At 41.9% G+C, this 12,940-nt stretch overlaps 1 protein-coding gene across 2 annotated transcripts in view; it reads right to left on the bottom strand.

Moving 5' to 3' along the window:
* CCZ1 (CCZ1 homolog, vacuolar protein trafficking and biogenesis associated) overlaps positions 1–12,940 on the bottom strand; it is a 92,809-nt gene that overhangs the window by 64,207 nt on the left and 15,662 nt on the right. For both annotated transcript variants that reach the window (XM_040356803.1, XM_040356801.1), the window contains exons 3-5: positions 6,371–6,468; positions 4,144–4,237; positions 101–175 (exon numbers count right to left, since the gene is read on the bottom strand). In XM_040356803.1, the coding sequence (XP_040212737.1) occupies positions 101–175; positions 4,144–4,237; positions 6,371–6,468 (267 nt within the window). The remainder of the gene's footprint in view (positions 1–100; positions 176–4,143; positions 4,238–6,370; positions 6,469–12,940) is intronic.

The following is a 12,940-nucleotide window of genomic DNA, read 5'->3' as shown; positions in this document are numbered from 1 at the left end:
TGGGAATGCCAGTTTGTGAATTATCATTTAAAGAAGTTGGCAAAAAAAAAATAGCATTCAGCAAGTTCTAAAACGACACCATTATACATTATATACTTACAAGCAGCTCATCTTCTTCATACTCTAGAACAGTCTTGCCATCTTTTTGTTTTTCTACAACTGGATTTTTCACCACCTGAAGATTTTATCACAATACAATGTGTCAGTCATCATATTATTACTGTCATAAGAACCAAAAAACAGCAACCGCACACGACCAATTAACCCTGGATAGATTTTACAACCAACATTAAAAACTATGGGCCAGATTCTCGTAGATCCGCGTATCTTTGCGCAGGCGCAACGTATCCGATTTACGTTACGCCTCCGCAACTTAGACGGGCAAGTGCTGTATTCTCAAAGCGCTTGCTCCGTAAGTTGTGGCGGCGTAGCGTAAATCGGCCGGCGTAAGCCCGCCTAATTCTAATTTGGAACAGGGGGGCGTGTGTTATGTAAAATAACCATGACCCCGACGTGATTGACGTTTTTCACGAACGGCGCATGCGCCGTCCGTGGAAATCTCCCAGTGTGCATTGCTCCTAATACGCCGCAAGGACGTATTGGTTTTGACGTGAACGTAAATTACGTCCAGCCCCATTCACGGACAAGTTACGCAAACAACGTAAAATTTTAAAATTTCGTTACGGGAACGACGGCCATACTTAACATTGGTACGCCGCACTTACAACTCATATAGCAGGGGTAACTTTACGCCGGGAAAAGCCTAATGTAAACGGCGTAACTGTACTGCGTCGGCCGGGCGTACGTTCGTGAATTCGCGTATCTAGCTGATTTACATATTTTGACGCGTAAATCAGCGTACACACCCCTAGCGGCCAGCGTAAATATGCAGTTACGATCCGACGGCGTAAGAGACTTACGCCTGTCGGATCTAAGGGAAATCTATGCGTAACTGATTCTAAAAATCAGGCGCATAGATACGACGGCACAACTCAGAGATACGACAGCGTATCATAGAGATACGCCGTCGTATCTCGTTCCAAAATGTAGGATCAATCCCTCTGTAGCACAGCAACATGAACGTTAGGCAGATATCAAGCCAATCCTCATCTGTCAGCATATGGGACCAATCCAAATCAGTGCACAGTTATACAGGTACTGCAGATTCCAAACCCTCATACGAGGAACACTGGAAAAGTATAAAAACAGGAAGCGCAATCCATAGCACAGTTAAACTTTTATAAGTCTAGGTTCACATTGGAGCGATTTGTCATGCGATTTGAGAGATCAAATCACAGGATAAGTTGCAGCCTATTGGAGGCAATGACGCTGTTCCAATTGGTGTGACACCGATTTTGCGGCGCCGCACCGATTTGCAAAAGTAGTTCCTGCACTACTTTTTGCTGATTTTCAGGTACGACTTCAATAGACATCTGTGTATGAAGCCACACAGATGTCTATCAAGTAGCAGCTGAAATCGCGCTGACCTTGCTACTTTGAAATCGCGCTACTTCAAGTGAAGTAGCACGATTTCAAACTAGCATCAATGTGAACCAGGTCTTAGGGCCAGTTCACACCACAAAAACCTACTCCACATGCGTTCCGGATGGGTTTCTGCATACGCGTTTTTAAAGCTTTCCAGATACTTTGCCATTTTTTTCACTGTACTGGGGTCTGGTGTGTTTGATACATTTGTAATACCTTTCCAGTGCATTTTTATGCGTTCCAGTACAGTCCAAAATGCAGCATGTTCTACTTTTTTTTCTGAAACTGGAAAGCTCTAGGACTGACTGCACTGGTGTGAACTATGCCATTGGAAACCATATAACCTACTTTCCATGCATTTGATGACGAAAAAAAAACAAAAAACCACACGCACTGGACTGCATGTGGTGTGAACGGGCCCTTATTACAAATAAAGAGATATATAAACCATTGCACCAACATGTCGTGTGGAAAAGTACAGCATCTCATAAGTATCAGTGACCAGCTGCTGCTGATACTATTACCTTTTGTACCACCACCCCCTTCCTTTAGAATGTAAGCTCTACGAGCCGGGCCCTCTTGTACCTTTTGTATTGAACTGTACTGTAATTGTGCTGTCCCCCCTCTACATTGTAAATCGCTATATAAATTGTGTATAATAATAATAATAAGACACTGTACTTTTCCACAACAGTGCATTGGTTTATATATTTTTTGTAATACAAAAAGGTTTAACCACTTAAGGACCGGACCAATATGCTGCTAAATGACCCAAGGGGTTTTTACAATTCGGCACTGTGTCGCTTTAACAGACAATTGCGCTGTCATGCGACGTGGCTCCCAAACAAAATTGGCGTCCTTTTTTCCCCACAAATAGAGCTTTCTTTTGGTGGTATTTGATCACCTCTGCGGTTTTTTTGTTTTTGCGCTATAAACAAAAATAGAGCGACAATTTTGAAACAAATTCAATATTTTTTACTTTTTGCTATAATAAATATCCCCCAAAAACATATATAACATTTTTTTCCCCCTCAGTTTAGGCCGATACGTATTCTTCTACCCATTTTTGGTAAAAAAAAAAAAAAATCGCAATAAGCGTTTATCGATTGGTTTGCGCCAAATTTATAGCGTTTACAAAATAGGGGATAGTTTTATTATTATAATTTTTTTTTTTACTACTAATGGCGGCGATCAGCGATTTTTTTCGTGACTGCGACATTATGGCGGACACTTCACACATTTTTGGGACCATTGTCATTTTCACAGCAAAAAATGCATTTAAATTGCATTGTTTATTGTGAAAATGACAGTTGCAGTTTGGGAGTTAACCACAGGGGGCGCTGTAGGAGTTAGGGTTCACCTAGTGTGTGTTTACAACTATAGGGGGGTGTGGCTGTAGGACTGACGTCATCGATTGAGTCTCCCTATATAAGGGATCACTCGATCGATGCAGCCGCCACAGTGAAGCACGGGGAAGCCGTGTTTACATACGGCTCTCCCCGTTCTTCAGCTCCGGGGAGCGATCGCGACGGAGCGGCTATAAACGAATAGCCGCGCCGTCGTCCCGGATCGCTCCCCGCGGGAATCCGACCGCCGCATGTAGCGAGGGGGGTCCCGATTGGACCCCCGACCCGCGGAAATGCAGGGACGTACAGGTACGCCAATGTGCCTGTACGTGCCATTCTGCCGACGTATATCTACATGCGGCGGTCGGGAAGCGGTTAACTGCGCTATGGGATTGCGCTTCCTGTTTGTTTTCATCATATCATTACTACCCGTTGTCTAATACCTGCTATGAATGAACCAATGGCTTATAGATAAACATCCAAGATTAAAGTTGTATTAAAATTTAAAGGATCAGTCCACACAAAAGTGATAGTTCAATTTGAAGATGCAGAAGAGTTAAAGGAGTTGTAAATAAAAAATATTTTTTTGCTAAAATGACTGTTTACAGGGTATAGAGACATAATAGTTAACTGATTCCATTTAAAAACAATTAAAAATAGATAAAAATCAATCATATAATGTACCTGTAGTTTCTAGTTTCATTTTTTCCTACCTCTCTGCCTTACAGAGCATACAGAGCCAATACAGGGCAGTGATGGTTTGGAAAACAAAATTAGAAACTAGACACACAGTAATCACACCTCCTTGATTAGTGACCACAGAGAGAAAGCTCCCAGTACTGTGGTCATCAGGAAACAGACAACCAGGAAGTGTGGAGATCAGAGAAGAATTACAGCAACTTGAGAGCAAAAACGAACAATGAGGACATGAAAACAGCACTGCATTAAGGTAAAGGAAGCTATTAAGATAAAAAAAAAATTTCCTTTACAAACCCTTTAAATCACCAAATCATCATTTAATTTCTCAGGGACTCTATTGGAAAGATCTCAGAGCTTGCGTTTCTGGGTCTCCACGTGTGCTATGGCCATTATTAGGGCTTCCTGTTCTCGTTGGAATTTTTCTTTTCTTTTGAGATTATGGAGAAAGCAACAGGATACAACACACAAAAGGTGGACAGAAACAACTTAAACACCCAAGTGGGCAAAACAGTCAGGAATCTCAATGTTGGAATATATATCTCCAAAATATCACTTTTGGGAGGAGTGACATTATTAAAAGTCTACATGGATTCAAAAAGTTTTAAAGTCATACCATAACCATCCAAAATCCTTCTTCAGCTTCATGAAAATACTGTCTGTTCTTCTGTGTGTGCAATGACTGCGCTGGTTTTAATGGGCTAAATGTTCTAAACAATAAACATAAAAACAGTCAATGAGAGTAAATTCCACAGTTCCAAATAAACATTCATTGTAAAGTGGGGGAAAAGGGGTTAAAACCAACCGCAAAGCGCCGCTGCAGCAGCGCTTTGCCGGCGGTTCAGCCCTGCTGCCCATTTGTGTACACACCACTCCTTCATCGCTCCAAAGATGCTGCTTGCAGGAGTTTTTTTTAAGGTTCTGCAGTGCATCGGGCTTTCACACTGAGACTTAGGGCCGAAACAACTAATCGATTAATCGACAACTAATCGATTATGAACTTAATCGATTACAATTTTCATAATCGCTTAAAGGGTCACTAAAGGAATTTTTTTTTTTTAGCTGAAATGATTGTTTACAGGGCATAGAGACATAATAGTTAACTGATTCCTTTTAAAAATGATTAAAAAATAGATAAAAAAACAATCATATAATGTGCCTGCAGTGTAGTTTCGTTTTTGTTGTTGTTTGCTGGTTCTCTGATGTACAGAGAGCCACTAGAGGGCAGTCAGCCAATAGAGAGCAGTGATACTTTGTCTAAAACTCCTCAGCACCAATCCAGTTTCGTTTTACACACAATAATCACATTAGTGACCACCGTGAGAAATCTCCCAGCACTGTGGTTATCAGGAAACAGGCAACCAGGAAGTGTCCAGAACAGAGAGGATTTACAGCAACATTAAAAGCAAAAACGAACAATGAGGACATGAAACCAGGACTGCAGTAAGGTAAAGGAAGCTATTTAGCTAAAAAAAAAAATTCCTTTAGTGACCCTTTAATCAGCCAGTAACATAATGGGGTTAAAAAAACTAAAATTAGCCCTTTATAGTAAAAAAAAAAAAGCAAATTGCTACTGTAAATATTACTTTCACTGTCCCACAGTAAAAAAAAATTAACCCCTTACAGTAGCGATTATTTGTTTTTTTCTGTACTTATTTTAGCTTTTTTAACCCCATTATGTTACTAAACATCTCAGGCCTGGGTTCACACCTCTGTTTTTTGGTGCTTTTTGCAGAAACACACTACAGTTCATTAACATGTTTTCCTATGGGACACATTCACATCCATGATTTTTTTTCAGCTGCTGCGTATTTGGAAAGGGCATGGACTTAACGCAAAACGGTGCCATTTTTTATTTTTTTTTGGTTCAATATACTTCAATGGAGAAGCTGCAGAAAAGCATGTAATGTGTTTTTGCGGCAATTTGTGTTTTGTAATCTGGAAATAAGGGGGGTTACTCCTGCGCTAATCAATAGCTAGTGAAATTGATTAACAAAAATTGAAAGTAAAAGGTCAAAGCAGCAACATAAACATGTGATAATCATGAAACATACAGAAAACAAAAATAATAGTTGTGCTAAGTGATACCATAAACATATAAAATAGAAACATTAATGTCACATAAGTGAAAAAATGTGTGAATGGCCACTTAACAGTAGTTGGCCTACACTGCAGAGCAATCTGCTAGTAAAGGTATAACCACTAGTCAAGTAGATAAAACATTTAAGTGCGAGCACACAAAAACGTTTGGGTAATAAAACGTGAAAATGTTGTGCAACATACAGTGTTACATGCAGCCGCGTTTAGCTGCGGTAGTCATTTCCATAGCAACCCTTTTTATTTTTTTTGATTATGATGTGCTTCCTGTTATTTTTTTTTCTCACGCTGCTATCCGCAGTTGACACAAAAGACTGCGATTACCTGCGGTTAAGTGCATATAGCTGCGCTAAATCGCACCTGGACGCATTCAATTCTATTTTTTCTATTCGCACCAAACCGCATGCAACGAAATCGCAGCTAAACGTTGTGTGTGAATGGGGCCATAGGAAAGCATTGTGTGCTTTTAGCTGCGGTAGAAAACTAGAAAATCCGCAGCTAAAAGCACCATTCTATCCGTCCGTGTGAAAGGGACCTAACTCTTTATCTAGCCCTAAGAAGGGGGTTGCAGATCCCCAAAACGTGCTGGTTTCTTGTATATCTGAAACAAACATTCAGACATTTTCTCTATGGCATAAGAGTTATAAGCTGGTCAAACTGCTTAGCAGTGCTGGCAGGTAAAATGCGCCTCCGAAAAGACCAGGTAAAGCTAGGCACAACAATACACGTGTATGTAGATCATGTACCTGGTAAACTGCACAATTGCTTCACATAAACCAACATTTTTTATTTTTTCATTCTTCTCTATTTCATTTGGATGGTAAAAGAGAATCTTGTTTTCTTCCTGCAAATGAAAAACAGAATAAAGAAGTCAATATGCTATATATATACACACACAAAAATTATATTAATTCTAAACATGTTTTCTTCTTTTTTTTACATTTGTCCCAATGGCTAGATTTTCCTTTACACTTTGTGGTAGAGGATAAAGAGATGGTGCCCAATTGCAACCTTTCTGGGATTGTCACCCCTGCACCTGCCTAGTATGGTCAGTTTATATTGACAAAGCAGGGGTTCTGGCAGACCCATCAGGTATTTCACACAAAGGAAGCAATACAAAGAGAACGGGATACTTTTTCATACAAGGGCGTGGTACAGCAGGCACATAACAAGAATATGACATGTTGGGGTAACAGATTCTTTAATTTTCAAGTACAAAAAATTTACTACAGGATGATGTCACAGTGGCTGTCTGTCAGTAGGGTGATAAAGCAGGACAATGACCCCAAGCACTGAAGTAAATCCACCACAGACTGGCTTCAAAAAAAGAAAATGTGGGCTAGATTCAGCAAGAATTTACGCAGGCGTATCTATAGATACGCTGCTTTAATTCAAAGCTGCGCCGGCGTATCTTCTTTCTGTATTCAGAAAGCAAGATACGCCGAAATTAGGCTAAGATCCGACTGGCGTAAGTCTCTTACGCCGTCGTATCTTAGGGTGCATATTTACGCTGGCCGCTAGGTGGCGCTTCCGTCGCTTTCGGAGTAGAATATGCAAATGACCTAGATACGCCGAATCACAAACGTACGTGCACCCAGTGGAATTTTTTACGTTGTTTGCGTAAGGCTTTTTCCGGCGTAACGTTGCTCCTGCTTCTATGAGGCGTACGCAATGTTAAGTATGGACGTCGTTCCCGTGTCAAATTTTGAATTTTTTACGTCGTTTGCGAATAGGGCTGGACGTAATTTACGTTCACGTCGAAAGCAATGACGATTTGCGGCGGAATTTCGAGCATGCGTACTGGGATTCTTTCACAAACGGCGCATGCGCCGTTCATAAAAAACGTAAAATACGCGGGGTCAACAATAATTTAAATAAAACACGCCCACATCATCCCCATTTAAATTAGGCAGGCTTACGCCGGCCCACATACATTACGCTGCCGTAACTTAGGGCGCAAGTTCTTTATGAATACGGAACTTGCGCCCTAATTTACGGCGGCGTAACGTATCGGAGATACGTTACGCCCGCACAATGTTACGCAGGGCTATCTGAATCTAGCCCTGTGTCTTTTTGAGTGGCCCAGTCTGAGCCCAGACCTTAATCCCATAGAGATGCTGTGGAATGACTTCAAAAGAACTGTTCACACCAGACATCATAAATGTGGTCAAAATGTCTTCCTGAAGGTTGTGCAGGTCTGATTCAGAGCTACTGAAAGCTTTTACTTTAAGTCACTGCTGCCAAAGGTTAACTAGCTATTAACTCCAATGGTTCATTTACTTTTTCCTCCAACACTGAGAATGTTTAATGGCTGTGTTCAATAAAGACACAAGAAATAAGAATTGTTTGTGTTTTCTCAGCTTAAAGAGGAAGTAAATCCTCTATTTCCCTGCAAAGGTAAAGCATAATGGGCTATTATGCATCGCATAGTAGCCCATTATGTGGCACTTACCTGAAACCGAAGCCGGTGATGTCACCCCTGTACCCACTAGCAGTGAGCGTCCATCTTCACCCCTCTTCCTTCCAGGGCCACGAACTCAGGCTCTGTGAATGGCCGGAGTTGCATATGCGCGGGAGCCGCCAGTCACGGCATGACCCCCTTTAGAAATGGCACAATTGACATTGGCGCACGCTCTAGTGTAAATATCGACTAAACCGTGGAGGTTTAAGAGATATTTCCAGCACCTACAGGTAAGCCTAAAGCCTCGTACACACGATCAGATTTCTATCGGACAAAGCGTAGGACTTTTGTCTGAGAGGCTTTGGCCGTGAACTAGTATTGCATACAAAAACTGCAAAGAATTGTCGTAGAACAAACACGAAACTACATGGTTTTTCAGCTCTTTAGCGCCACCCTTTGGGCAACTTCTGCTAATGTTGTGTTATGGTTAGCATTGCTTCTGAGCATGCGTGTTTGTACTTTTCCCGATGGACTTGTGTACACACGATCAGATTTTAAAGCATGCTATCCAACATTTGTTGGCGGAAATTCCAACAATTTTCCGATGGAGCGTACAAACGGTCGGATTATCCGACAACATCCTGCCATCACACTTTTTCTGTCGGAAAATCCGATCGTGTGTACGAGGTTAGATCTAGGCATACCTGTAGGTAAAATTGGTTGTACAAAGTGTACAACCACTTTAAGCTTTGTGAAGGTCCTGCAGTCTTCTGGGACCTGTAACGTGTCCCAGAAGACTGATCGAAGTGGATACTTGCCAAAACTAGAAATGCTGCACGTGACGGAAGAGGAGGACTTAAAGCAGAACTTCCCCTTTTGGGAGGAATTTCGCTTTAACCACTTGAGACCCGCGCTATTGACAAAAGACGTCAACAGCGCGGCTCTCAGGTGCCAACTGGACGTCTTTGGACGTCATTTAAAGTGCATTACCCGCGCGCACCTCTGGGGGGCGCACAGCGGGTAAACACTGTCCCGGCGCATGGCTCGGGAGCCGATGCGTGTGCCTGGCGGCCGCGATGTCCGCCGGGTACACGCGATCGTCGGTAACACAGCAGGACGTGGAGCTCTGTGTGTAAACACAGAGCTCCACGTGCTGTGAGGGAGAGGAGACCGATCTGTGTCTCTTGTACATAGGGACACAGCATCGGTCACCTCCCCCAGTCACCCCACACAGTTAGAACACACCCAGGATACACATTTAACCCCTTCCTCACCCCCTAGTGTTAACCCCTTCACTGCCAGTCACATTTATACAGTAATTAGTGCATTTTTATAGCACTGATCGCTGTATAAATGTGAATGGTCCCAAATTTTTGTCAAAAGTGTCCGATACGTCCGTCGCAATATCGCAGTCCCAATAAAAATCGCAGATCACCGCCATTACTAGTAAAAAAAAAAATTATAAAAAAAAATCATAATTCTGTCCCCTATTTTGTAGGCGCTATAACTTTTGCGCAAACCAGTCGCTTATTGCGATTTATTTATTTTTTTACAAAAATACATCGAAAAATACGTATCGGCCTTAACTGAGAAAAAAAATATATATTTTTTTTTTTTTAAATTGGATATTTATTATAGCAACAAGTAAAAAATATATATATTTTTTTTAAATTGTTGCTCTTTTTTTGTTTATAGCGCAAAAAATAAAAACCGCAGAGGTGATCAAATACCACCAAAATAAAGCTCTATTTGTGGGGAAAAAAGGACGTCAATTTTGTTTGGGAGCCACGTCGCACGACCGCGCAACTGTCAGTTAAAGCGACGCAGTGCCGGAAGCTGAAATTTCGCCTGGGCACGAAGGGGGTTTATGTGCCCAATAAGCAAGCTTATGGTTAATGGTTAATTGAGCAAGCTGAAATTAGAAGCTGATTGGCTACCATGCACAGCTGCACCAAGGGGTTTCTTGCCACTGCGTGTGTTACATGACGTCAGGTCTGCTTCTTCTCCAGTAGTTTTAAAACGTTTTTTTTTTACAAGTTTGTCTTGTATATCTTGGGGGTTTATGTGGTCTGTACACTTGCAGTGACCACTAGAAGGAGGTCACACTCTCCCCGTCAGGTATATCCATTTACTTTTTACTATGAAGAGTGCCAGAAGGTGCTGCAACATGCAAAGATGAGCAGGAAATAGGTCCCAAGTGGACAGGAGTTAGGAATAAAAAATAAAAAAACAGACATTAGGCTCCATTCACACTAATGTGTTTTTTGATGCATTTTGCAGAAATGCAGAGAATTTTTTTTAACACGATTTCCTATGAAACATGTTTGCATCAATGCTTTTTTGTGCCTCTGCGTTTTTGGAAAGGGTCGGGGACTTTTTTCCCCCGCAAAAAAGCAGCGTTTTGCATGCAATAGAATTTAATGGACCCGCATCCAAAACGCAAGTACTGCGTTTTTGCCGCGATTTGCGTTTTTTACCCGTTTATAGCTGGTTGTTAACCACTTAAGCCCCGGACCATATTGCTGGTCAAAGACCAGAGCACTTTTTGCTATTCGGCACTGTGTCGCTTTAACTGACAATTGCGCGGTCGTGCGACGTGGCTTCCAAACAAAATTGGTGTCCTTTTTTTCCCACAAATAGAGCTTTCTTTTGGTGGTATTTGATCACCTATGCGGTTTTTAGTTTTTGCTCTATAAACAAAAATAAAGCGACAATTAAAAAAAAAATGAATATTTTTTACTTTTTGCTATAATAAACATCCCCCAAAAATATATAAAAAAACTATTTTTTTCCTCAGTTTAGGCCGATACGTATTCTTCTACATATTTTTCGTAAAAAAATAAAAATAAAATAATAAATACAAAATAGGGGATAGTTTTATGGCATTTTTATTAATATATTTTTTTTACTAGTAATGGTGGCGATCAGCGATTTTTTTCGGTACTGCGACATTATGGCGGATACTTTTGACACATTTTTGGGACCATTGGCATTTTTATAGCGATCAGTGCTATAAAAATGCATTGATTACTATAAAAATGCCACTGGCAGGGAAGGGGTTAACACTGGGGGGCGAGGAAGAGGTTAAGTATGTTCCCTGGGTGTGTTCTAACTGTAGGGGGGGCTGGCCTCACTAGGGGAAATGACTGATCTTCTGTTCATACATTGTCAGGCATTTCTCCCCTGACAGGACTGGGAGCTGTGTGTTTACACACACAGCTCCCGGTTCTCGCTCTGTAACGATCGATCGACCCTTAGTGGCTGCTTCGCGAGGCGACGTAGAGCTACGGGCATTCGCCCAGGAGAGCCAACCTGCCGCCGTAGTTCTACGGCGGCTGGTCGGCATGTAATTAAAGGAAATGTAAAAAATAAATAAAACAAAGCAAGCACCGCAAAGAGCACTGCAAAAACGCTCAAAAGCAACATGCAAAGGTGTGAATTGAGCCATGGACCCCTTTCACACTGGGTCGTTTTAGCGTTAAAAAAAAAAAAAATCCAAATGTGAAAGCCCGAGTGCTTTCACACTGAGGCGCTGCGCTGGCAGGGCGTCAAAAAAAGTCCTGCAAGCAGCTTCTTTGCAGCGCTTTAGGAGCGTTGAATACACCGCTCCTAAAGCCCCCTTCCCATTGAGGCGCTTTTTTTAATGCCAAAGCGCCTGAAAAACACTCCAGTGTGAAAGGCGTCTTAACGGAGCTTTACCGCCGTTTTTCGGGCGCAGTCAGTGTGAAAGGGCTCTGAAAGCACGCAGGTTTTCACATTGGGATTGCAGATGAGGCTTCTTTCAGGCGCTTTATTTTTTAACGCCAAAGCGCCTGAAAAACGGTGTGAAAGGGGTCATAAGGCTGCATTCAATTGGGCGATTAGGCAAACCCTGCAAGTTCCAGCTGAAGAAATTTGCAGATTCCTGCGGCTGAAATGACAGGTGTGTAGGAATAGCTGGGGTGGCTCAGCCCAAATAATGAAAAATTACAGGCTGATGACAACTGCAGCCATTTCTGACGAATCACACAGCCAACAATTACCTGCAACAATGGTGGCTGGATACATTTTGTGTGCTATTGCATTGAAGTGGCTGCGGCCATTTGCACACACCTATCAATCCAGTCGCAAGATAAATCTGCTGATTCTTGCCAAAGGAAATTGGAGGGTGTGCCAATTGCCTGCGTGAATGTAGTGTAAGAAGCCAAGGGTGGACTGACCCCACCGGGCTTGACCCACAACTACATTACTACTTCTGGGTCTTCTGACACTATAAATGCTTGAATACTGCAAAGTTGCAATGGCGTAGCCCAGTAGCCCCCAACAACCTTTTAGCATTCATTTAAAATAAAACATGATTTCTAATGCCCCATATACCGTAATTGTGGAAATTGGTTGATTATATTAACTAATTATATTACTTTAAATTAACGGATTTGGCTTCCTGCTTGGGGCTAAATTAATTTTGCAGTTGAAATTACACTCACAAGACCTCTTTTATAGTCTTATTATTACCGGGATATATTAGCTGAGCAAAAATGTCAGCTGAACATTCAATGAGCCAATGCAAAGGGCAATAAAGACATGCAAAGTGATGTAAGGCTGGTCCAAGATCGCCTATTATCCAAAAGTGATGTCATAGCTAAGCACTGCTGGGACAATAAAGCCTTGTACACACGATCAGTCCATCCGATGAGAACGGTCTGAAGGACCGTTGTCATAGGTTAAGCGATGAAGCTGACTGATAGTCCGTCGCGCCTACACACCATCGGTTAAATAACCGATCGTGTCAGAACGCGGTGACGTAAAACACAACGGCGTGCTGAACAAAATTAAGCTCAATGCTTCCAAACATGCATCAACTTGATTCTGAGCATGCCTGGATTTTTAACCGATGGTCGTGCCTACTAACGATCAGTTTTGACCTATCGGTTAG

This window comes from Rana temporaria, chromosome 6 (genome assembly GCF_905171775.1).
Source record: "Rana temporaria chromosome 6, aRanTem1.1, whole genome shotgun sequence".
NCBI lineage: Eukaryota > Metazoa > Chordata > Amphibia > Anura > Ranidae > Rana > Rana temporaria.
The sequence above is the reverse complement of the archived record's forward strand: the minus strand, read 5'-3'. Positions and strand labels throughout refer to the sequence as shown.